The sequence below is a fragment of the Centruroides sculpturatus genome, unplaced genomic scaffold (assembly GCF_000671375.1).
Source record: "Centruroides sculpturatus isolate CEXI.00-Female unplaced genomic scaffold, Cexi_2.0 scaffold555, whole genome shotgun sequence".
Taxonomy (NCBI): Eukaryota; Metazoa; Arthropoda; class Arachnida; order Scorpiones; family Buthidae; genus Centruroides; species Centruroides sculpturatus.
In genome coordinates this window covers 26,982-54,607 of record NW_019384779.1, presented here as the reverse complement: position 1 = coordinate 54,607, position 27,626 = coordinate 26,982, and the positions used below count along the sequence as shown (strand labels likewise).

The 27,626-nt window shown below is 30.1% G+C and overlaps 2 protein-coding genes and 1 pseudogene across 2 annotated transcripts; 1 reads left to right on the top strand and 2 right to left on the bottom strand.

Moving 5' to 3' along the window:
- Positions 1–1,187: 1,187 nt before the first annotated feature.
- Positions 1,188–3,517, top strand: LOC111629139 (zinc finger protein 525-like). Its single transcript, XM_023373008.1, has 2 exons — positions 1,188–1,511; positions 3,464–3,517. The coding sequence occupies exons 1-2, from the start codon at positions 1,188–1,190 to the stop codon at positions 3,515–3,517; spliced, it is 378 nt and encodes a 125-aa protein (XP_023228776.1).
- Positions 3,518–6,983: 3,466 nt separating this feature from the next.
- On the bottom strand, positions 6,984–8,641 carry LOC111629138 (annotated as a pseudogene).
- A 3,428-nt stretch (positions 8,642–12,069) lies between these two features.
- LOC111629137 (zinc finger protein 14-like) lies at positions 12,070–12,678 on the bottom strand. The gene has a single exon (XM_023373007.1). It carries the CDS (start codon positions 12,676–12,678, stop codon positions 12,070–12,072), a length of 609 nt encoding a protein of 202 aa, XP_023228775.1.
- Between the last annotated feature and the right edge of the window lie 14,948 nt (positions 12,679–27,626).

Genomic DNA, 27,626 nt, shown 5'->3' with positions numbered 1-27,626 from the left:
GTTATGTCTACAACATGTTAAATTGAACTATAAACAATGCAGCTTAACAGCGTGCTTGGCAGCATGCCCTGCACTGTTTTCAGTGCAACATTAATTGCTTTCTGAAGTTTTATGTAAATCAGTATATCGTATAAAACACCATAAATCGAGTAGTTATAAAAAATCCATCGTAAATACTTTAAAAAGCACAAATATTTATGAAAGTGTACTATCGAAAAGTATGAAAATTGATTGTTACAGAGGGTACAGTGGTGTAATAATTTCAATATAAAATAATTATTATGCAAATTAACGAAAGTGAATGTGCTCATATCTAAGTGAATCGACCTTAATATAGCGCATAATTGTGACAAACAGCAAAAATCGATTTTAATTAATAAGGCAGGCTGTAAATTCTTTATTTACTTTTGTATAAAAGTCACTTTACCAAGAAACACTCATAAGATACTTATACTTGCTACTGTTATAAGTAAGGTTATTTGCGTCAAAGTACAGTCTATAAAAGACAGGACTTTTGAATTTAAATCTCGTAAGTACCTTTAGCTTTATTTCTATAAAACGAACAGCGAAAAATATAATTTCTGCATAACTAATCTACATTGTTAATTGTTTTAACTGTCTTACCTGAAAAAAAAATTTGCAAAAAAACTATTAGAGTATAAATATTAATTTAATGACTAGTTAAGTTAGTACCATATGGGTTTGTTAAAATGTTAAAAAATTTTTCAGAAATTTATAAAGCATGCTTGTAGAAACAATGGATACGTTCCTGGTGTTTTAAATATTTGACGACTCTTTTTATACAAAGTAATAATTGCAACAGAAAAAATGTGTCGTATTTTACGATTGTTTCTTTTACATGTAAATACATGGAACAAATTACGGATTAATACATATTATGTTAATTCTATTGTGCTGCTCATAATTTGGTTCTAAATTGGAATATTATTCTAATTTTTTATTTTGTATGAACACATTTACATAACAACTTGAGCAACTTGACATAAAGTCTTGTTTATTTTTCAGATATTTTCAATTAAACAAACATCACAATGAGTCACAAATGTATCTTTTGTTTTAAGTCTTTCTCTTCCAAAACTTCTCTCTATCGTCACAAAAAAACTCACACAGGAAAAAAGCAATTCGCATGTGATATATGTAAAAAATGTTTTGCAAGGAAATTTAACATGACACGTCATCGTAGAACTCACACAGGAGAAAAACCATACCAGTGCATTATATGTGATAAACGTTTTGCTGATAAAACTACTTTGTCTGTACATCATAGAAAGCACACGACAGAGAAGCCATTCAAATGTAACGTATGTGATAAGAGTTTTGCTACAAATAGCATTTTCTCTGTTCATCGCAAAACGCAAACAGAAGAGAAGCCATTCCAATGTGATATATGTAAAAAGTGTTTTGCAAGGAAATGTGACATGACCTGTCATCGTAGATCTCATACAGGAGAGAAACCATATCAGTGCGATATATGTGATAAATCTTTTCACGTAAATTTGTTTTGTTTGTTCATCGAACAAAGCATACCGAAGAAAAGCGTTTTAAGTGCGACATATGTGACCGAACATTTAAATATTACTCAGGTTGTTATAAACACAAAAAAATACATACCGTATTAGAGAAATTTACGTGTTATTTATGCGGAACTTCTTTTGCTCAAAAAGATAAAATGGTTAATCATGTTCGGGTGCATATTAATTCAGGTTGTCCAAAGTGTGACTGCAAGTTTTCATGTAAAAGAAGCTTTTTAGCTTACGTTCTTCAACATTCGAAAGAAACACCACGACTGTGCGAAACTTGTTTTCACCCTTTTGCTCGGATTTCTGCTTTTAAATTGTATAAGACTATTCTATCGTTTCCGGAAAATGCATCTTACTGCACGGATTGTGGATTAAAAATATAAATTGTAAAATATTTAGAAAATTTATATTAAGTTTTGTGCGATGTTACGCAAATTAGTCGTATTTGCGTGAAATTATCGCTGAGAATATCAACGAGAGATTCCCAGTTCGAAGAATTTTAACTTTTATTTTTCAGCAGAAAGCTAAGANTACTGTATATTAAATTCATGGAAAATATATAATTTTGTACATTAATATTTCGTGCAGTTGTATCTTAGTAACATCATGATTAAATACTGTATAATTAGAGCAGATGAATAGTTAATTTTTACAGTAAAAACACACTATTATTCACGTGTCACTTAAATAGCTGTACTATCTAAAGCAGCTAAAAAGAGACCCAAATTTGCCTACATAATTTTTTAATATTTGAAATATTTTGCAGAAAAGGAAAGTGTAAAGGAAAACATAAAAACACGTATATAAATACATTAAGTGTAATTGTTGGAGTTTGGCATATTTGATGAACGGTGTTATTGAAAACGGGTATTAAAGTCTATTATTATATATACGTATTGAGAACTTTCGTTAACTGTTATATTTATAAAATAATAATGTCTATAACTAATAATTTACGAAAAGTTTTGAAAAATATCTTGAGTAATAGAATACATGGAATGTGCATTTCGACTTTCATGTATTGCTTTTGTATTTTCTTAAACACGCATAGCATTTAAACACGAAGTAGTTGAAGAATTTATGTTAGCTGTCTTCATTTTGCTTATTTTTCATTAAAGTAAATTTACTGAATAAGCAAGCACAGTTTGATCATACAGTTAACACGATAAACTTTTATAGCATTAAAGGTTGGCAGTTGCTTATTGAACAGGAAAAGAATTTTGTTATATATAGCAACTGTTGTAATTATTTACTAATTCATTGATATTAACAACATTATTAATACAGTTAGTAATTTCTTTGATTTGTTTTTGCAAAAAATCATTTTTATTTAAAAAATAATATACAGATAACCTCCCTATAACACAGTAGTTACGTTCGAAAAACTTGCCGTGTTATGCGAATCCGTGTTATACGAAACAAAGAACTAGCAGGAAAAGAATTTTGTTATATATAGCAACTGTTGTAATTATTTACTAATTCATTGATATTAACAACATTATTAATACAGTTAGTAATTTCTTCGATTTGTTTTTGCAAAAGATCGTTTTTATTTAAAAAATAATATACAGATAACCCCCCTATAACACGGTAGTTACGTTCGAAAAACTTGCCGTGTTATGCGAATCCGTGTTATACGAAACAAAGAACTAGTATGAAAAGAAGGGGTAGGTTCCAAAATTTAAAAAACGTGCTAGTATATTTTCATAATTAAGATAAATATCTTTATTAAAATTTTTTAAGTGATACATATTAATATAAATTAAACAATGTTTTCTTCGTCATCACTAAAAGCACTATTAACTGAGAGCATTTTCTTTTTGGCAAGTTATCCTTATCCTCTGAGTACTTTTCTGCATTACTTTCAGATCCATGCTTTACCTTTCGCAAAATGTATGTAATTTTAAATTGCTTACTTTTAGTTGAAAGATGTTTATAAATTTCCTTATATGTCGCTAAGCACTAATGAAGAATAAAGCAAGTATGGAATAAGGGAAAAACATCTGGCAACATAAGAAGCAGAAGCGTCGAGATCTGTCAACATTGAAACAAGTTTCGAGAAGAACCATGTGTATTCACAGAAGGCGAGAAATGAAAATTTACATACTTAAGTACTAATAGTTCAGAAAAGTAATTTTCGTTTACTATTATTACTTAAGTATGTAAAAATTTATTACATTTCATGTTGTACGAGGGTTTGACCCAATTCTCGAACCGTGTCAGAGTGAATCCGTTCTATAACAGTACCGTGTTATACGGGGATGGTACCAATTCGCAAATCGTGTTAGAGTAAATCCGTGCTATAAAAGAGCCGTGTTATACGGGGGTAACCTGTAATTCCTTCTACTCCTTCGTTTCTCATCCAATTCCATTTATTTGCTAATCAAAATTACGCACTTATTTAAAACTTAAAACGAAATAGGCGATAACGAACACACTAAAAAATTAAATATATTGGAATAAAACACCAAAATTAACTAAATAACTTGTNGGGTTAGGTTCCAAAAATTAAAAAAACATGCTATTATATTTTCATAATTAAGATAAATATCTTTATTAAAATTTTCTTAAGTGATACATGTTAATGTAAATTAAACAATGTTTTCTTCGTCATCACTAAAAGCACTATTAACCGAGATCGTTTTCTTTTTGACAAGTTATCCTTATCCTATGAGTATTTTTCTGCATTACCTTCAGATCCATGCTTTACCTTTTTCAAAAAGTATGTAATTTTAAATTGCTTACTTTTAGTTAATTTAAGAATAATATATTTGAATGAATTTCTAAAATAAAAGTAAATTTCTCTCAACAATAATTTAATTAATTAACAGTATCAAACAGAATTATTCCAGGACGATTGATTTTTTTAAAGTTTTGATTTTGTCTGCAAGGAAGACCCTTTTATTACCTTCGGCTGGCTGAGCATAATTGATGGTAGTAGTAACTTTGCCGTCGATTAATTTGTCAGTTAAGAGCGATTCGGGTCTAAAAACATCGTTATTTTTTCTTATTTAGTTCACTGAAATTTACTGTTCGTAAGGCAAAAATCACTTTAATGTATTATAATGTAAAATTTATCTCAAATAAACATGACACGTAATAAATTATGTCCCGCGATGTTTAACTCGTATTTATTTCACTTTAATGTGTATACAACGTTTAGAAATTGGTTGTCTGCGTGATATATCAACTTTTCAAATGAAAAGTTTTCGTTATTAAAACTTTTTACGGTCTATAATTTAGAAAAACGACATTTACGGTAAAATTCACTTATTCTAATTTTTTTCGTATCTGAAAATAATGCGAGTGACAATATTTGATCTTCGTGCAAACACGACCACTTGTCATGTTTCTGAATACACTTCTAACAATAAACGAATTCTCCGTAATAATACAAATGAATGTTATCGCCCTAAATAAATGACACGTACGTAAACAAGTAATAATATCCATATTGTTATCTAATCAATGAACTTTGTATTTATTCTAAAAACCATCTTTTTTCGGTACATATAAGCAATTGTTTTATGCACAAAATGAAAATTACAAAACGAAGAAGATCAAACTTTAGAAATTTCTTGTTTCATGTTCAATAATATCTAAAATACGAGTATTACAATTTTTCAAGGAAAGTTAGTAAAATCGTTTCCACAAGTCATTATTCGTTACTATTATGAAGTTTAATAATATGATACTTTAATGTATTATAATGTAAAATTTCTCNTTTTAAGTGATACATGTTAATGTAAATTAAACAATGTTTTCTTCGTCATCACTAAAAGCACTATTAACCGAGATCGTTTTCTTTTTGACAAGTTATCCTTATCCTATGAGTATTTTTCTGCATTACCTTCAGATCCATGCTTTACCTTTTTCAAAAAGTATGTAATTTTAAATTGCTTACTTTTAGTTAATTTAAGAATAATATATTTGAATGAATTTCTAAAATAAAAGTAAATTTCTCTCAACAATAATTTAATTAATTAACAGTATCAAACAGAATTATTCCAGGACGATTGATTTTTTTAAAGTTTTGATTTTGTCTGCAAGGAAGACCCTTTTATTACCTTCGGCTGGCTGAGCATAATTGATGGTAGTAGTAACTTTGCCGTCGATTAATTTGTCAGTTAAGAGCGATTCGGGTCTAAAAACATCGTTATTTTTTCTTATTTAGTTCACTGAAATTTACTGTTCGTAAGGCAAAAATCACTTTAATGTATTATAATGTAAAATTTATCTCAAATAAACATGACACGTAATAAATTATGTCCCGCGATGTTTAACTCGTATTTATTTCACTTTAATGTGTATACAACGTTTAGAAATTGGTTGTCTGCGTGATATATCAACTTTTCAAATGAAAAGTTTTCGTTATTAAAACTTTTTACGGTCTATAATTTAGAAAAACGACATTTACGGTAAAATTCACTTATTCTAATTTTTTTCGTATCTGAAAATAATGCGAGTGACAATATTTGATCTTCGTGCAAACACGACCACTTGTCATGTTTCTGAATACACTTCTAACAATAAACGAATTCTCCGTAATAATACAAATGAATGTTATCGCCCTAAATAAATGACACGTACGTAAACAAGTAATAATATCCATATTGTTATCTAATCAATGAACTTTGTATTTATTCTAAAAACCATCTTTTTTCGGTACATATAAGCAATTGTTTTATGCACAAAATGAAAATTACAAAACGAAGAAGATCAAACTTTAGAAATTTCTTGTTTCATGTTCAATAATATCTAAAATACGAGTATTACAATTTTTCAAGGAAAGTTAGTAAAATCGTTTCCACAAGTCATTATTCGTTACTATTATGAAGTTTAATAATATGATACTTTAATGTATTATAATGTAAAATTTCTTAACTACAAATGATACCTAAAAAATAATGTCCCGCAATGTTTAACTCGTTTTTATTTTACTTTAAGCTTCGAAGTTAATGGTCTATGTGATATATCTATTTTTCAAATGAAAACTTTTCGTTATTAGAATTTTTTACTGTTTATGATATTAAAAAACGGCGTTTACAGTAAATTAACTTATTGTAATAAAGCGAGTGACAATAACTGACCTTTGTATGAACACGATTACTTGTCATGTTTCTGAATACACTTATTCTAACCATAAACGAACTCTCCGTAAATAATAGAAATGAATGTTATCGTCCTAAGTAAATGACACGTACTTAAACAAGTAAAAATAACTATAAATAAATATTACTTTTTAATCAATAAAATTTAAATTAATTTCACAAACCCTCTTTTTTCGGTACATAAAATCAACTATTTTATGTACAAAATAAAAGTTACAAAACCAAGAAAATCAAACTTTAGAAATTTCTTGTTTCATGTTAAATAAAATCTAAAATACGCGTATTACATATTTTTCGAAGAAATCTACTAAAATCATTCCCATAAAAGTCATTATTCATTACTATTATGATGTTTAATAATATGATACTTTAAAGAAGGTTTAACACGAAATTTTTGTAAGCAATGATTACACGAAAATGGTTTCTCTCTGGTGTGAAGACGAAGATGTTTTATCAGATTATGTTTTCGCGTAAAACTTCGCTTGCAATGGTCGCAAGAGAAAGGCTTCTCTCCGGTGTGAAGACGAAGATGTCCTATCAGATTACCTTTTTGCGTATAACTTCGCTTGCAATGGTCGCAAGAGAAAGGCTTCTCTCCGGTGTGAAGACGAAGATGTCCTATNTAAAATCATTTCCACAAAAGTCATTATTCATTACTATTATGATGTTTAATAATATGATAATCTAAAGAAGGCTTAAAACGAAATTTTTGTGAGCAATGGTTACACGAGAATGGTTTCTCTCCGGTGTGAAGACGAAGATGTCGATTCAGATTTCCTTTATGTGCAAAACGTTTCTTGCAATGATTACAAATAAAAGATTTCTCACCGGTGTGAGTCTTGACGTGGTTTTGTAGAATGCTGGAATGGATAAACTGACGATTACAGTATTGGCAAGACAAGAGCCCTTCTCCAGTGTGAATCCTTCGATGATATTTTAACCCATTTNACTTCGCTTGCAATGGTCGCAAGAGAAAGGCTTCTCTCCGGTGTGAAGACGAAGATGTCCTATCAGATTACCTTTTTGCGTATAACTTCGCTTGCAATGGTCGCAAGAGAAAGGCTTCTCTCCGGTGTGAAGACGAAGATGTCCTATCAGATTACCTTTTGCGTAAAACTTCGCTTGCAATGGTCGCAAGAGAATGGCTTCTCCCCTGTGTGGGTTCGAAGATGTCGAATGAGAGTTCCTTTTTGTGTAAAACGTTCTTTGCAATGATCACAGGCAAAACGTTTCTCTCCAGTGTGAGTCTTGATGTGGTCAAGTAGATTACAGGATTGGGTGAACTGACGATTACAGTATTGGCAAGACAAGAGCCCTTCTCCAGTGTGAATCCTTCGATGATATTTTAACCCCTTTTTCGAAACGAATTCTTTCTCGCAACTGCCACATCGATACATCCCATTTCTTGATTTTTGATTGTTTAAACCTGTAATATATCATAAAAGCATTAAAACCAAAACTGCCTTCACTTTATTGCTAATCGAATATGTAAATATCTAAAATTAATCTCTGGTTTTAAAGGATTGTTAAAGTGTGTATGCAGATAGAAAACAATTTTCCTTTTAACAAGTTTCTTTAAACTAAAGTTTAAACCTTACAACTAACTGGACCACATCACATCAGACAATAGATCATACATAAACTGCTTACATTAGTATTTGCGAATATCTCCAAGCAGTATAAACATACTACCACTAATTAATGTAATTTATACATTTATCTCAAAACAATTTATATGAAATGTATTTTAACAAATAACATATTTGAAAATTATTTAAAATATCTTCTTTATTTCATTTTCTGTTTCTTTTCATTTGCTTGACATATATTCTTCTCTTTTCATATTCTCGTATAATTCTTCATTTGTTTCTCTTCTCCTTATTGCTTAATACTGAATCTGAAAATAAAGTTTTGGCTGAAATGAGATACGAGAGTGACGTCATACATTATTTTATAAAACAAGTTAAATATTTCAAATTAAATAATTTTAGAAATTCTTTCTTGAACACGTCGCACCACAGAATAAAACCTGGGTTCAAAATCTGAAAAATAAATGTTTTTAATATAACTTTCTTAATGAAAAATTCGTATACGTGTGAAATGCTTTGATTAATTATTAATACCATATTTAAAATAGTTTTAACCGCTATGTTTAGAAAGAAGTAGATCAGATAATACTGTATTTTACGAAGATCTTTTCCTTTTATTTTCACATGTCACAGCTTTGATTGAAAAATTTGAAATTTTAAAAACAACCATTTCTAACCTTTTCCTAAAAATTGTGGTTTTTACAATGCCTAAGAAAAAATGAAAGTTGTACTTACGTTTGTTGACTTTGTACTTTTGTCATTCTTTTATTTTAACAATAGAGTAGTGCCGATTATATATAACTGCTTTCAGAAGAAAACTTTTCAATCGAAATAGCGTGACATCCGATTTGCAGCGGAATTTCATGTACAGGTAATCGAGACATCCCGCTGCTTCTAACGATTCCATAATTGCTCTCGTCTTTCATCTAACTCCGTTCTGGAGATATAATAATTCAGTCAAAAACACGCTCCGCGTTTAAACCCGTTATGGATTTTTATAAATTTTTCGAAATACTTCTATAGGCGTATCAAAGAATTCTCTATTGCAACAACCAACTTGTTCCATTGTATTTTTATCAATAAATTAAAACAGCGCCCGACTGACCAATTATAAAGTTTTACCTTTGAATGGCCAAAAACTTTTTTTCCATTTTTTCTCGGTACAATTTCCTACTCCAAAATAAATTAATAACACAAAATATCTCTCGTCTTCTTTCTCGTCGTTTACTCAAACGTCTCTTAACGATTGGGTTGTAAAGGAACATTTTTCGTATTTGAATAAATCCAGTGGCGCCCTCTGTAATTCCAGATGTAAAAAACTTCATTTTTTCCGATATTTTTAATCGTAAAATTAAGCGTCAAATTTCCAATCATATTTTACTCAAACTCTATTTACTAGGCATAATATCTCATTAAAAATTTACTAGAAATAAATGTTTTCTAATGTTAATATACAGTGCCGCTGGTTAGTTTTTCGACCTGATGACGGAATTATCATAATAAATATTCTCTAATCTTTTATTTTTCAAAATCATCTTATTTATATTAAATTAGAATTAATATTTATTAATTATTATGAAAATTTTTGCAAATTGTAATAAATGATTACTTGCTTAGAAGACAACAAAAAATTATTTATTCTTCTAGTTGATGATTTCTTTTATTAGGAACAAGATTGCTTTAATATAAAGGAGAACTTCAACTGAAATTTAACACATACAGCTCCTCCCTTAATAATTCTACGTTTATTAATCCGACATGCTCAGTTGTCCGACGCACCTCCGGTCAAGGTACCTGTCGCCGTTACGTGTCTGCTTGCACAGAAGCATGTCGCGACGTGAATCTTTTCGTGTGTTTTCTGTGAGCAGTTCTGTTCGAACAGTTGGAGTAGGGAATATTGTAAGCTACTGCTAGCAAAACAATGCAAAATATGTAATTATTTTCGGTAATCCGAACACTTTTGGTAACCCAACACCCCTTTGGTCCCATACCTGTCGGACTATTAAGGGAGAGCTGTATTTTATAATTATTATTGCTTTCATAAATTCATATATTTTTATACGTATAATGTTATTTGCTGCATATAAAAACAGAATAAATAAATTGCAAGTAGATACTTTTTTAAAAACATCAAATTTGTCAAATATTACTTGTGAATTTTAAACATAATCCCTGGTCGCAAGACCCAATTATCGCTGGACCTTGTGTATGAGACAAAGGAACAATGAACTTACCGTTTTCTCTTCCTTTCAAGTTGAACCTTGCCGTCGTTTCTTTCTTTTTATTCAGATGTGATGAACTTCTGTCCTCACTGGTGGCTCCAATTTGTTACGGCTAACGGGAATCTTAGCCAGGTACAAGTTCAAAGTGGTGAGTCCGTATCCCAAGGTTCAAATCTATTCTGGGGTATAACTTCGTTCTTCTTGCATCTCGCACTGATCGACGTCCTCACAACCAGAGACCAAACCAAAAAGTGACTGACCCTGCGGTTCCTCTCGTACAGCGCAGGGTTATTCTCCCAACGACTTCCGTTTTCGCGGTTAGGGGTTTTCTGCCTTAGGGGCGTTTAGTCATAATCCCACGAACAATAGTTTCGCGCCACTGGCAACTCGACCAATCACATATACAGTACAAAGTGTCCGTTACAAACTCGATATGAATGCCGAGATAGAAAGGTTAAAGAATCTATACATTTGTTTTTATATGCGGTTTATATCAGGTATATTATAGAAATTTGTGAGGTTTTAACAGATATAAAATTCTTTACCCAATTGAAACGGTGTCTTTCTGTTTTCTCTATTTTCTGAGGAAAATATCATACAGCATACATATAAAATTAACTAAGTTTCGAAACTGCAACGAGGCCACGGCAAAAAGCTGAAATCTCACTATTATGTCACAATCAAATCATTTTTACTTTATATTTTTTGGTCAAATTTTCTTAATTTCTCAGGTAACATTGATATTTGTGCTTAATCTTGAATTAAAAAGATGTGCTTAAGTCAGGTCTTAACATTTAAGGTAGGGTCTGTTTATAGTATGGTTCGTGATTCATTTACATTTTACGCATCAATTAGTATATTTGATTTCAGTAAATTTTCTAACATTTTAAATATGTGTCATGTATAGTGTTCAAAGCAAACTGCAATGCACTCTTTTGTTATTACAATGAAATGCGGCTTATAAGAAAAGTAGGGGGACTAGTGAGGCGACAATCTACCAGAAATTACGAGACACGAACAAACGAAAGCATCAAAAATTTAAGAATAATAATTGAAAAAAAAATAAAACAAAACCATTGAAAATACTATACTAATTAATCTTTATAGTATTAGACGTTTGCAACCGAGTAGCAGCTTTAAACGTATATTGATTTGATCAACGGAAAATCTCTAAGTAAATGTTTAAAATTTCATAAAAACGTTTATTTCAGGTTTAAAAGCATTTTACAGAAATTTATGAGCAAAACTTAACAGTAAAATTCATTAAAATTACAGGAAGAAATTTCCGAACTATATTAAAATTTTTAAAAATTACAGGAAGAAATTTCCGAACTATATTAAAATTTTTAAAAAATACTTGTTATATTCNGATTTACCCCTATCTTACCATTAAAATTTTTAAAAAATACTTGTTACATTCAATAACTAAAGCAGAAGTACCGATTATTCTAACATTTGTCTTTACTTTTTTCTTCTATTCTTAGCGATTTACATATCGGCGCAACAATGAAGGATAAACAACAACAAAGCCTACGATTGAGGGACGTCCTGCTTGCATTGATGGTCCCTGCACGTTTCTAGTTGAAGGATCCGCTTGCATCGATGGTTACTGCATGTTACGATTTGACGGTTTTACTTTTATGAATGGTTCCTGCACGTATCGAGTTGGACTTGCTTCCATCAATAGTTCTTGCACGTTTCTAGTTGAGGGTTCTTCTTTTATCGATTGTCGTTGCACGTTTCTAGTTGAGGGTTCTTCTTTTATCGATTGTCGTTGCACGTTTCGAGTTGAAGGACCAGCTTCCATCCATGGTTCTTGCACGTTTCGAGTTGAAGAACCTGCTTCCATCCATGGTTCTTGCAAGAATTCAGTGGAGGATGCTAAATATTCGTGAACCCTGATGTTCTGAAATAGTTTTTCTTCAGTTGTAAAATTTGCAGGGCAAATTGTACATTTATACGGTTTCCTTGAATGCATTTTCAGATGAAGAAGCAAGTTTCTTCTAGTTTTCAAACACTTAAAGCATTGTTTACAAACGTAAGGTCTCGCATCTGGGTGGATGTCATTCATGTGTTGTAGTAAAGTTTCTTCAGTAATAAATCCCTGTCGGCAGAATTGGCACCGATGTTTTTCCATCGACTGATTTAACTGACGAAAAATGTATAAATGTCTATGACGAAAAATCAAATCACATATAAGGCATCGATATACCATGTTTTCTTCTTGAATGATCTGTAAATAAGTAAAATAAACTACATTGAAATTACAAGTAAAAATTTTTGAAGATTGATTTGAAATTAATAACACTGCACAATGAAACAGCAAAAATAAAAAAAATTAGTCATTTGAAATTATGGGGGTTCAAAAGAAAAATAAATGAACATTGCACAAAAATTAATTTCGTAGGAAGAAATAATAATAATATTACCAAATTAAATGAACTTTATAAGCCAAAACAATATTAAACGTCTCATATTTTTACATTTTCATTTTTATAAATTAGGTAAAAAACAGGCCAACAAAAATCTATTTTAAAGTTCTTTAATAACTGTTATATTCATTCCCCACTATTAAGTAATATAAATTTTAACTTAACGCTTAACTAACAAAGCAGTAAAATATTGACATAAAATGGATACTTTATACACTAACTTAACATAAAAAGTAGAACCACTCTCTTCAGAATATTCGTTTTTTCAAAAGAAGTTTCCTTTATTATTAGGTGAGGTCAGAGAGTAAAATAAACTACATAAAACATTAAGTTTTATGTACAAAATCTGGTATAATAGCTGATAAATACTTTAGATTTAGTATATGTCTTTTCAATCGGAATGGTTAACAAACGGTAGACTTTCTTTCAGCTCTGAGGTTAAGTATTCTTTTATTGTAAATTACATATGCATTTCAGGCTTGTATGAGCCCCTGTTCAGTGTAAATTCTCAGATGGTTGAGTAACACATTTTTAAAAATTGTATGACATCAACAATGACATTATTACCAACGAAACACATGAATAACAATCGTATATTAGTATAATTCCCAAACCTGTTCTTTTTATCCATTTTGTCATTAAATTTTCTTCACAAAATTGTAATTTCTTCACAAAATGTAATTTACAATAGAGGAATACTTAACCTCAGATCTGAAAGAAAGTCTACCGTTTGTTAACCATTTGGATTGAAGAGACATATACTAAATCTAAGTTTTATGTAGTTTATTTTACTCTCTGACTTCACCTAATTTATTTATTTAGTTTAATTATAATGCTTAGACATTAAGTTTAAACGTTTACATCGTCAATAATCAATGATATTATAATTAAAACTTAAAATTAGTTTCAATATTTGAACTAAAAGAACCCAGTTTAACTGCATTCGTTCAAAGTGGAGAGAAGCAGCAAGCAAAAAAAATATGCTTAATTCTTTGCTTACGATGATATTTAATTATAAACATGTTTAAATAGTACACCGTTATTTTATTTACACATTGCCAAATCTGTTCTACTTGAAACCCTATCATTAGATGTTAATTAAAAAGAAAAGCTTAAATCTTCCGAGTCAAACTAATTGGTTGAGAAAAAGAAATGTCTGGGAGTTATTAACTTAATGTTTAGTATTAACTTGATTTTAAAATATAAATTAAAGTAACTGTTATACATACCTGACTGTTTCTTAATTTACAACGTACCAAGCTGAAAGTTCTTTCTAAACAAGTGTTACCTCATCTACTGTTTTAATAACCATAAAAGCACATTGTGTTTAAGAATAATAAGTAAAATCTTAATGTTTCGTAAATAAACTACAGTTTTATTTATATTTCGGTTTTATAAAAGAGTTAATAATGACTGAAGGTTTTTAGAAAATAATTATTATATTATTAATTTACATAATTACTTATTTTACCAGTACTAAGCTGAAGTCAACACGAAACTATAACAAAATCTTTTCTGTTGTTAAAATTATTTTAAAATATTTTATTAAATAAAATATTTTTATAATACATATTAACTAACTAAAAACTTCTTCAATTACAAAAAGTTATTTACGTTAAAATTAACGATGTTGCACTTAGTTCTGCATTTAGTTCAACGTCATTCAGTTTTTGAGAAACTTCGCATTCTACAATAATTTTCTGATCTAAGCTGCAACGAATGTTTATTCTGTAAGCTTGGTTATCAAAAAAATTGTTTAAGGAATTTGAAATAAGCGTCTTCTTAATCCAGTGCATTCACGAATGTTTTTATTAATTGAAGTTATATATACAGTTGTGAGAACCGAGGGAATATAGCTTCGAGCTTCTCCTCGCTTCCCAGCGGCTCGGTCAGAGAATGGATATTATAGGAGGAAAAAATGTGAGTAAGGAAAGTAATGAAAAAGTCGATTGGTTGCCGAATACACGCATGGAGGTTATCAATTGTACTCAAGGATGATCCAGCATTAAATATAAAATAACACATTTAATTAACTAATTAACTATCTACACATAAGGGTACAAAGCGAAAAGCTACAAAAAAGATCACTCAAAATTATTCTATATCGTGACAAAAAATACACGCTAGTCGATCAACCGTCTACGTGCTAGTTCTATAAAACATATTATTCTACTAAATTCAACTAGACTATAGTAATCTATATCAGAGAGAGAGAAACAAGGAACTAAAGAGCTAGGATCAAATTTAGATCAAATACTTCTCGTGTTTCCGGTCTCGCTGTATGGGCGTTGTTTACGAACTGTCCCCCGATCGGCTGACTCTACTTGTCTTCTCTTCGTGTGTTACGATGGAGTTGCGCTCCGTTGATGTCTGACTGTAGAGGTCTGCATGGAGAAGTCTGCTGAGGGTGTACCTGGCGGGGCCCTCACTGGCTCTCCGCCCCGAGGTTCAGTGGACCCTTTTTTATTCCTGTTCAGAGGAGGGAAAAACTTCGGAGTACATTCTGGTGCAATCCCGTGTAAGTTCGACGGGACGAGGAAAGTTTTGATTTCTGTCAATTATTATAACCATTTGGGTAGAATTATTACTTTTTCTATCCCGTCTTGTTACGTTTTCTAACTCATAAATTTGATAACAGTTGTCAAACTGACGGAATTAATTGCTGGAAGTGACTACGGTTAGGATATGTGTTTCAACCTTATTAATGATTGTTCGTTTGGTGGGTTCTTCGATCGTTTTTATCATCGTTAAAATCGAAGTAATAAATGTGTGGGTTGTGTTTTTCTCCCATCTCCAAAAGAGTTAAGAGGTCACTTTTCGAAGTGACAGAGAATTAAAAACACAACGATGAGAAAATTTTGTCAAAGCTCGAAAATTCACGCTAGAGCTCGAATTCTCACACAGTGTAGGAAACAAGACCTTTTTGGTGTGAACTAGAAATATATTCTGTATAGTAGCTTGAAACAAACAAAACAAATATTTTTCTCTGTGTTATTCTAGAACTTTAAGTGGTACACCAGTGGCCCACAAATGACCTAGCTATTCCGTGCCCTGAAGAGAAGGAGGTTGATCGTGGGTTCGCGCCTCGTTAGAACGGGTTGGCTACATGGAGTTTTCCAGGTTTACTCCATGCCTGTAACACCTGAATAAAAGCCTGTTAATAAGTCTTCTTGAAAAGCATCTCGCTTAGGCAGATTGATTAAGTGATGCCTTTCCAAAACTTAATAAACAAACTATTACTTTAAGAAGATTTTAAGTTACTCTACTCTCCCAAAGACAAAGAAAACGACAATAAATTATAAAACCATCCCGAAGTCCAAATAACTGCCTATAACTTTTAAATCTCCACATATTTGTATTAGAACACTAAGTTTTCGTATCAAGTTTTTTTTAGATTCTTACTAGCACAACTAGAAAATCTCATGTGCTAGAGAATTTTTAATTTAATTTTTGTATTTATCGCATAAGAGTTAACATTGCAAAGGAAAAAATACTTCTATTCTCACAGTCACAAAATGGCTGTAAACTAGTATTATTATGTGGCACGATCAATTTCAATGGTTTTTATTTATGATAGCTTTAACGTAATCCAGCATGAAGTTTTGTATCAATTTATTACTCGGAGTATGAATAGTTCAACAAATTAATCATACTTTCCTAATCATTTTCGAGCGCACATCTTCCTTATCTTAAATAAATTGCATATTATCTTTAGATACGTTTTTAAATGGTGTGTCAGCCACGTAAAATTTTAAATGCTCATAACATCTGATATATGTATCTCGCAACAAGAATGTTTAACTTAAAAATGAGCTTTTAAATATAAACATTATTTAAAAAATAAAGTCTTCTTTTTTGCCTATAAAAGGTACGGACAAGAATCAATTGGGCAGCCACTTTAACGTCCAGTCCCGAGTTAACTCGGGCATGTTACATAGCGTTACAAAAATTCGGTAGTTAAGGCAAGTTTTGACAAATTTTTTTAAATTTTTGGAATGTTTCTTAAGTCCCCAAATTTTTTAAAAATTTTTTGCTTACAAGAAAAAATTTTATCGCGATTTTAATAAGCCTTTGATAAGGCTCGATTAAGGCTTAATTGTTTTTTATAGGGAGTTTTTTATCAAATTTATTTCATGGTTCCTAAGTTGTAGTTTACAGATTAGACTTCGGTAAAGTTATTTAAAGATGCTTTCTGATGTCAAAAACGACCTCCAATAGTTTTTAAATTTTTTAATTAATATATTTTATTTGATATAAATTTAATTAATTACGGGGGTCGGAAATCGATATAAAATTTGTAATTTTAAAAAAATATTTTAAAATATACGTCTAGTTATTTTTCACCCTACTTTAAACCCTTCTCCTTCCGAGACATCTGTGAAAATGTCCCAGGAAATCTGACTCTAGCTGTTCTCAAGGTCATCCAGCTGTGTAAACAATGACTCATTGGTGTTATATTTTACAGAAAGGCGAGACAAAGGAAAATAAAATTGGAAGCTTTTTCTTCAAAATTAACGCATTTCTTTTGTTTTTTCAGTTTTAAGTATTTTATATGCTTAATTATATTATAATTAAAACCAGGTGGGCGTTGAGAGGTTAAAGAATGATAAACCCACTTTATTGCTTGTCGCAAATCAGTCGGCAATTCACATGTTCACTAAGGAAAGATAACCAAGGGTAAAAAGCATATTGAGATTCAGGGAAAATTTATTCAGCAGCATATTGGCACAACTCTTGAACTGCAACATATTAAAAGCGCCGATCAGCTTGCTGACATACTAACAAAACCTTTGAATCATGTAATATTCGAGAAGTTATGCTGTAATATGATTAAGGAGGAGTGTTAAGATTAATCATATTTTTGTAGGCCGCGCTTAAGTCGAGCGCCACCTGTGTTTTTTTTGTGTAAAAAGTCCAAGTCCGATGTGCATAAGAAATAAACGTTCTCGTTGATTAATCCTGCCATTTTTCTTGACTCATTCACGGATACCCGAAAATACAACAGTTTATCAAAGTCAGCCCTTTTGAATTTGTATGGGAATAAAACTGATTAAAATAAACTTAAATTATCTTTATTCACCTTTATTATTTTACTTATATTATAAATAATAAATGTTGTCACATTATAGTTATTTTAAAAATAAGAACAAAACTAAATAAATATTTATAAAATTCTTAAAAATGTAATAATACTGCGGGGTATTTGGACACCTTAATGAAAATTGTTGTCTTTCTCTTACTGGAGTCTCTGCAACACCGTAGTAATTTTTGAGCATGCTCTGTACATAAAATCATGAAGCTACTGAAGAGGAAACAGATATTTCTTGCGAAATCTATGTATAGTGCAACTTTTAAAATGTCTGAAGTGTCGAAAATCACTACTGAACTTACCCAGGGTAAATAACAACTAGGCAATAAAGACTTTTATTAATTAATTTTTATACTTTCAAACCCTTTTAATTGGAAAACATTTAATACAAGCGTTACGTTCTGTTCTGTTTGTAATCAACTGTGGCAGCTTTTAGAGAAACCTAGTGAGGTAAAATGGTTGATAAATTGAATACTCAGGATTGCAGGGTCAAGAATTTGACGGTGATGCCACTATGGCTGGCAAATATATAGGAGTAAGTTCAGGTATTTTGGAAATTAATAATTTATCAATTTTTTCTTTGTGCAGCTCATAATCTAAATTTAGCTGGTGTCCACGCTGCATCTACAACTTCAGGAATGATTAAATTTTTGGTACTGTGCACAGATTATTTAATTTTTTTTTGTCCTCAACAACATGTTGGGACATTTTAATGAAGCGCCTAAAATTATCACTTAAAAGTTTTTTTGATACAAGGTGGTCATCAAAGGCCAGTGCAATAAAGGCGCTGTATTTACAATTACCTGGAGTAATGAAAAAAGTGAAAACGATTGCAAATGATTTTTCAAATTTGGAAGCTGTATCTAATACAAGAAGTTTGATTTTGCAAATTAATTATAAATTTATCTGTACTCTTTCTATATGGAATACAATTCTACAATACATCGATCGAACAAATAAAGCATTACAACAGAAAGATTTGTCAATAGATTGTAGAACAAACTTAATTAATTGCTGGATTACGTAGTACATTAGAAGGGCTTCAAGATACAAGTTTTAAACAATACTTCCACGAAGTACAAAATTTGGCTGAAGAAATGGGTATAAAAAAGTAATTTCTCAATTTAATAATAAACGAAAATGGAAATAGATGCAACATTAAATGAAGTAAATAACTTGACATTCGAAAAATTATTTAAAATAAATATGTACAATCTTTTAAACACTCTTGATTGTCAATCAAAAAATGATAACTATCTGTGACGAGTTTTGCTTTCTGTATGGCTCGTCTTTACAATACACGACTGTTGCTGATTTTCATAATCAGCTGCAGATCTCGCTATTAAATACAGTAATACCTCGACTTACGCTACCCTGACTTACGCGAACCCGGAGTTACGTCAATTCTTTTCGATTCGCCTTTTGTTTGAGCGCCACGTAACACTTGATTACTCATTCCCCCACAGTATTGTTCAACTTACACGTTCAGACATGTTGCGCAGAATCGACACATAGCTATAATTTTTTTGTGTTATTTATTTCTGTGTTTGTTATATCTACAGAGACTTGAGAGATTCTATGTGGTGATTTCTTGTAACTGTGAACGAGTCAAAAGACGAGATAAGATTTACGAGAAGATTTATTAGCTTACATACTTCTGACTTGGATTTTACAGAAATTGCAAAATTATACCCCGAATTATGCAGTTATCGCTCAGTCCCACTAATTGCGTAAGTTCGAGGTATCACTGTATAGCAAAGATTTTAAAAAGTACGAATTCACAAGTGAAAATGAAAGTTTTAAGTTTGCAGTAATGAATTATAAATTTCACATTTATAATTCATTACTGCAAACTTAATACGTAATGAATTATAAATTTCACATTTAAACGTAATGAATAAACTACTTAAACTACTTAAACGTACTTAAACTACTTAAACTACTTATAAAATACTTAAACGTAATGAATTATAAATTTCACATTTATAATTCATTTTGTCTGTCTTTTCCATCTATATGAAGAGAAATTTGCAACTTATTTATAATCTTATATACTGTACGTTACATTGATTAAAGTTTTGTCTTATACAAAACTAGCTGTTACCCGCGACTTCATCCGCAGAGGTTTTGCAAGCAAACCTCATTTAAATTCAGTATTTCAACCACTATATATAACACCTACTGCTGAGAATGATGAAAATTGCTGAGAATCAAACGAACTGTTTCCAATTTGATCAATTTTCCGTAACGTTTACAATTATTCTGTAATTGAACCACTTTGCAGTAACAAATTCGAATTTAAAACAGTTCGAACATTTGGTTAAAAAATCGAAATATATAAAAATATCTATAACAATGTCTGACATGTTATTAATTTAATACATCTAAGTACTTAATAAAGACTAAATGTAGTTGAAAACAAAAAATCGCACTTAAAATAGTACAGTGGAAGCCGTTTTGCCGGTTAAGCCTTAATGCTTTCCTTTTTCTCCCACTGGGGAATTTCGAAAAGTCCCTTTTTAGTGTGCGTTTCCATGACGTTCCCTAACTGTGTACCAAATTTCACCTCTTTAGGTTAAGCGGTTTGCTCTGGGCGATGATGAATCAGTGACTCAGTCAGTCAGTCAGTCAAGAGAAGTAATTTTATATATTAAGATAAAGAAAATGCATATCCGCTTAATATTCTACAGCATATTCATGATTTTCGTTAAATTGAGTCTTACACAAATATGAATGTCGTTCTTCGAATATTTCTAACTCTTCCCGTTTCTATAGTTTCGTGCAAGAGAAGTTTTAGCAACTTAAAATTAATAAAAAATTATTTAAGATCAACTATGAGACAAGAACGATTATCCAATATTTTTATAATTTCAATAGAATACAATGTCGTTAAAAATATTGATTATGATAATGTGATTAATTAATTTGCTAAAATGAAAGATAGAAAAGTTTAATTAAAATAAGTCTTATTAAAAATCTATTGTAATGTATTTGTTTTATTATTTTCCCAAACCAAATAAATTAAGAGACCTAAATGCAAATTCTTGCACAGGCCACAGGAATGGCTAGTTACGGCTCTGGTAAATACTAACAAGTGTTAAACCGTTCAGTGTTTATAAATCTAACTCACTTCGCACCATTTCCAGTTGTTCGTCTGTAAATACGATTCTTTATGTCAGTGGTTCCCAACCTTTTTTCATTAGCGTACATGCCATATCTCTAGATTGTACCCCGTGACATGTCATATCTGTAGATTGTACTCCTCATTTAAGAAATTTAGTAAGTTAACCGTATTGTTAATTTTACATATTGTAACTTTAAATTAAAGGAAAAAAAACTAAAAGAAAAAATGTATAATAAAGTTGTGATTGTTGCAAGGAACATTATTTATCTAATAATTTTTTAATACTATTAGTTTGTGATACATAATATATTATTTTTTCTGCCATAATAACTAACTTTTTTCTGTACCCCTAAACAACCTATCGNATCATCAATAATTAAGGTTTTCTAATGTTTAGCATTGTAGTAGTTTCGTAATTTTAGTTGAGTTTCTGGTATATTATGTTATTTAGTAATTTAATGATTATTGGCTTCTTTCAAAGGCATTTTAATTTCGATACTCAGTTAAAAATTATTCAGTATCTCTAGTAAAATAGTTACTAAGCTATAGCTATATAAATTTATAATAAAGAATAAACTAGAAATTTCACTCTTAAACATATACTTATAACGTGTAATTCAATTACTAAAGTAAAAAGGTCATATCTTCAAAGCATTATCATGTACTTTGAAATATTTTACATAATTTGTTTTGAAAACACTTGAGATCAACTTTAATTTACAGTGGTGGTGCATTAACTGTAATTCTTTACAGCAGGACATTCAGTCTTATACACAAAGTAGTCATTTTATTCTACAACACTTTTACTTTTGCACACTTGTACAGATACCAAGATTTATTTTAATTAATTCTAGTTTAATATTTCTAATATAGGTGTGAAATCCGAATAAATTTTACATGTTTATGTTTTAATATTTTGTTCTGTTATGTCTACAACATGTTAAATTGAACTATAAACAATGCAGCTTAACAGCGTGCTTGGCAGCATGCCCTGCACTGTTTTCAGTGCAACATTAATTGCTTTCTGAAGTTTTATGTAAATCAGTATATCGTATAAAACACCATAAATCGAGTAGTTATAAAAAATCCATCGTAAATACTTTAAAAAGCACAAATATTTATGAAAGTGTACTATCGAAAAGTATGAAAATTGATTGTTACAGAGGGTACAGTGGTGTAATAATTTCAATATAAAATAATTATTATGCAAATTAACGAAAGTGAATGTGCTCATATCTAAGTGAATCGACCTTAATATAGCGCATAATTGTGACAAACAGCAAAAATCGATTTTAATTAATAAGGCAGGCTGTAAATTCTTTATTTACTTTTGTATAAAAGTCACTTTACCAAGAAACACTCATAAGATACTTATACTTGGTACTGTTATAAGTAAGGTTATTTGCGTCAAAGTACAGTCTATAAAAGACAGGACTTTTGAATTTAAATCTCGTAAGTACCTTTAGCTTTATTTCTATAAAACGAACAGCGAAAAATATAATTTCTGCATTATTAATCTACATTGTTAATTGTTTTAACTGTCTTACCTGAAAAAAAAATTTGCAAAAAAACTATTAGAGTATAAATATTAATTTAATGACTAGTTAAGTTAGTACCATATGGGTTTGTTAAAATGTTAAAAAATTTTTCAGAAATTTATAAAGCATGCTTGTAGAAACAATGGATACGTTCCTGGTGTTTTAAATATTTGACGACTTTTTTTATACAAAGTAATAATTGCAACAGAAGAAATGTGTTGTATTTTACGATTGTTTCTTTTACATGTAAGTACATGGAACAATTTACGGATAATTACATATTATGTTAATTCTATTGTGCTGCTCATAATTTGGTTCTAAACTGAAATATTATTCTAATTTTTTATTTTGTATAAACACATTTACTTAACAACTTGAGCAACTTGACATAAAGGCTTGTTTATTTTTCAGATATTTACAATTAAACAAACATCACAATGAGTCACAAATGTATCTTTTGTTTTAAGTCTTTCTCTTCCAAATCTTCTCTCAATCGTCACAACAAAACTCACACAGGAAGAAAGCAATTCGCATGTGATATATGTAAAAAATGTTTTGCAAGGAAATTTCACATGACCTGTCATCGTAGAACTCACACAGGAGAAAAACCATACCAGTGCATTATATGTGACAAACGTTTTGCTAATAAAACTACTTTGTCTGTACATCATAGAAAGCACACGAAAGAGAAGCCATTCAAATGTGACGTATGTGATAAGAGTTTTGCTACAAGTAGCATTCTCTCTGTTCATTGCAAAACGCACACAGAAGAGAAGCCATTCGAATGTGATATATGTAAAAAGTGTTTTGCAAGGAAATGTGACATGAGCTGTCATCGTATATCTCATACAGGAGAGAAACCATATCACTGCAATATATGTGATAAATCTTTTTCACGTAAATTTGTTTTGTTTGTTCATCGAACAAAGCATACTGAAGAAAAGCGTTTTAAGTGCGACATATGTCACCGAACATTTAAATATTACTCAGGTTGTTATAAACACAAAAAAATACATAACGTATTAGAAAAATTTACGTGATATTTATGCGGCACTTCTTTTGCTCAGGAAGATAAAATAATTAATCATGTTTGGGTGCATATTAATTCAGGTTGTCCAAAGTGTGACTGCCAGTTCTCATGTGAAAGAAGCTTTTTAGCTCACGTTCTTCAACATTCGAAAGAATCCCCACGACTGTGCGAAACTTGTTTTCACCCTTTTGCTCGAATTTCTGCTTTTAACTTGTATAACACTATTCTATCATTTCCGGAAAATGCATCTTACTGCACGGATTGTGGATCAAAAATATAAATTGTAAAATATTTAGAAAATTTATTTGAGTTTTGTGCGATGTTACGCAATTTAGTCGTATTTGCGTGAAATTATCGCCGAGAATACGAACGAGAAATTCCCAGTACGAAGAATTTTAACTTTTATTTTTAAGCAGAAAGTTAAGATTTTAATGTAACTTTCTTTTTGTTCTTCAAATATAATCAATTAGAGTTGAATATTGTATTTAAACTCCAACTTTTATATACAATATTAAATATAAAATTTTTAAATAATAGTTTAATTAATAAATGTATTTTATATAAAATATAAAATTTATAAGATAGAACAACAATTAATATTTTATTTATTTTTATATTTTAATCGTCTTTCAATGAACATTTGTATTTAATATGAATGTACTGTCACTTATGTGGATTGAAATATTCATAGTCGAAAAGTCTATAATCGTCATTATCAGAAATATTTCATTTATTACATATAATAAAATAAACAGAATTTATTTTTTAAATACAGTAGAGCGTCGATTTTCCGAATCAATTGGGAACTGGAGTTGTCCGAATAACTGATATTTCAGATAACTGATTTAGGTACAAAAAAATAGTTTAACGTATCCAATGTCGAAATTTTTCTCCGTCGAAATTTTTCTCCGAAAAAGTGTCGAAAAATTTCTCCGCTTCGCGTTGAATTTTCGTCGATGTTAAGCCTAACAAAGACTATTGTATCGTTAAAAATTATTTTTTTATTTTGTACAAACAAAATAAATATGTTGAAAAATATAAAAATTATAAAAAATTATAATTCAAATGTTAATTTAGTATCAAAAACGTAAAATATTACGTCTATATCTAAAATATATATCTACGTCTATATCTAATATATATCTAAAAACAGCTATTGAAAACTTGCTTTAACTGTTATATTTTTAGAATAATAATATCTATAACTAATAATTTACGAAAAGTTTTCAAAAATATCTTGAGTAATAGAATACGTTGAATGTGCATTTCGACTTTCATGTATTGCTTTTGTATTTTCTTAACACGCATAGCATTTACACAGTAGTTGAAGAATTTATGTTAGCTGTCTTCATTTTGCTTATTTTTCATTAAAGTAAATTTACTGAATAAGCAAGCACAGTTTTATCATACAGTTAACACCATAAACTTTTATAGTATTAAAGGTTGGCAGTTGCTTATTGAAAAGGAAAAGAATTTTGTTATATATAGCAACTGTTGTAATTATTTACTAATTCATTGATATTAACAACATTATTAATACAGTTAGTAATTTCTTTGATTTGTTTTTGCAAAAAATCATTTTTATTTAAAAAATAATATACAGATAACCTCCCTATAACACAGTAGTTACGTTCGAAAAACTTGCCGTGTTATGCGAATCCGTGTTATACGAAACAAAGAACTAGTACGAAAAGAAAAGGTAGGTTCCAAAATTTATAAACCTGCTATTATATTTTCATAATTAAGATAAATATCTTTATTAAAATTTTTTTAAGTGATACATATTAATGTAAATTTAACAATGTTTTCATCGTCATTACTAAAAGCACTACTAACCGAGAAGGTTTTCTTTTTGGACAGTTATTTTTATCCTCTGAGTACTTTTCTGCATTACCTTCAGATCCATGCTTTACTTTTCGCAAAAGTATGTAATTTTAAATTGCTTACTTTTAGTTAAAAGATGTTTATAAATTTTCTTTATATGTTGCTAAGCACTTATGAAGAACAAAGCAAGAATGGAATAATGGAAAAACATCTGGCAACAGCAGAAGCAGAAGCGTCGCGATCTGGTAACATTGAAACAAGTTTCGAGAAGGACCATGTTTATTCACAGAAGGCGAGAAATGAAAATTTACATACTTAAGTACTAATAGTTCACGAAAATTATTATTTTCGTGAACTATTAGTACTTCAGTGCGTAAATTTTCTTTTCTCGTCCTCATACACATGGTCCTTCGCGAAAATTGTTTCAATTTTGCCAGATCTCGACGCTTCTGCTTCTGGTGTTGCCAGATGTTTTTCCCTTATTCCATAAGTGCTTAGCACCATATAAGGAAATCTATAAAGTTCTTTCAACTAGAAGCAAGCAATGTAAAAATCATGAATCTGAAAATAATGCAGAAAAATGCTCAGAGGATAAGGATAACTTTCCAAAAATAAAACGCTCCTTGTTAATAGTGCTTTTAGTGATGACAAAGAAAACATTGTTTAATTTATATTAATATGTATCACTTAAGAAACTTTTAACCCCTTAAGTTCTTCGCCCGAGTTAACTCGGGCAAGAAGAGCGCTTGCGTATTCTTCGCCCGAGTTAACTCGGGCAACAATAAAAAACTCTCTCGTAAACGTTCTATGCACGATATTACTCGGGAAAAGCTTATTTTGTATTCTATTGGATGTTGTTTATGACATCACAAAATTTTGAAATTATATACCCAATGAAAGTTTAAATTTTAGACAATTTTTGCGGTCCCCTCCTATTGAAAAAGTATACATGATCGAAAATTTCGTGATGTATTTGAATGTTTACGGTAACTGATGCACATCTGTCTAGAAACCGGTCTTCCCCTGCGATTTGTATGAGAATATCCCGCTATTGGCTATAAACAGCTGTTCTCAAGGACATTACGCTAACTACACCGAACCGCTGCGCGTGTCACGTGATCCGTCTCGATTTTTTTTTAGTTGAAAGAAAATTCGTTTCTAAATAATATGCAATAAAGGAAATTAAGATATATGTTAAAATTTTTTAGAAATCTAATTCATAATTTGGTGTATTAAATGTTTTTTTAATTTTTTGTGGCAGTTTTTCCTGTAAAACACAAAAAAACAATGTTAGGTTAATGAGGCTAATATTAGCATATAATATAAGTAATAACAAGAAAATAAAAAAAAAATTATCAGAAAATAATGTAATACAATCGAGTATTTGCAGTAACTAGTTCAGACGTGTGTAGAAAAGCTACTTCCCCTCAGGCTGTTGTTGGGAACAACCCGCGAAAGTTTACAATCAGCTGTTTTCAAGGTCGTACAGCTGTGTATCTGTACAGAAGCTTGTATGGAGTGTCTCGTTGCGAGTATTGTGTTACATGAAAAATAATAAGTTTCTAAATAATACATTATAAAATAAATGAAGATTTATAATAAAATTTTTTATAAATTTATTTTATAAAATGGTGTATTATAAATTATTTTGATTTTTTGTGGGAGCTTATTGTAAAGCTTTTTATGTCAAATAATGTCTCAACAAATACAGAAATAAACCAATTACAGTTCTAAAAAGATTACTATTGATTTTATCAGCCAATAATCTTTCTTCTTACTGCTAATTACTTTACAATGGTAAGGGACTGACTTTCCCGAAATATTTATGACCTGGAATGGTGAGAAAACATTTATTGGTTCAAACAAATACAAGAAAGCAAATCGAAGCTTAGATAGCTACGAACTTCATTTCATTTTTTACATTACATTCATTATATATTTTGTGGTTAAATTAACTTTTTTAATTATTTTATCGCTAACCGACGAATGGCAGCTTCTCGGCAAAACTAATAATAGTACAGAGAAGCCGAATCGCAGGGGGCCCCTGTAAAGTTGGCTATCCAAAGGAGAAGATGCCATTTAGGAACCAATTTTTACAAATTGAAAAAATTCGAATGAAACTTTTT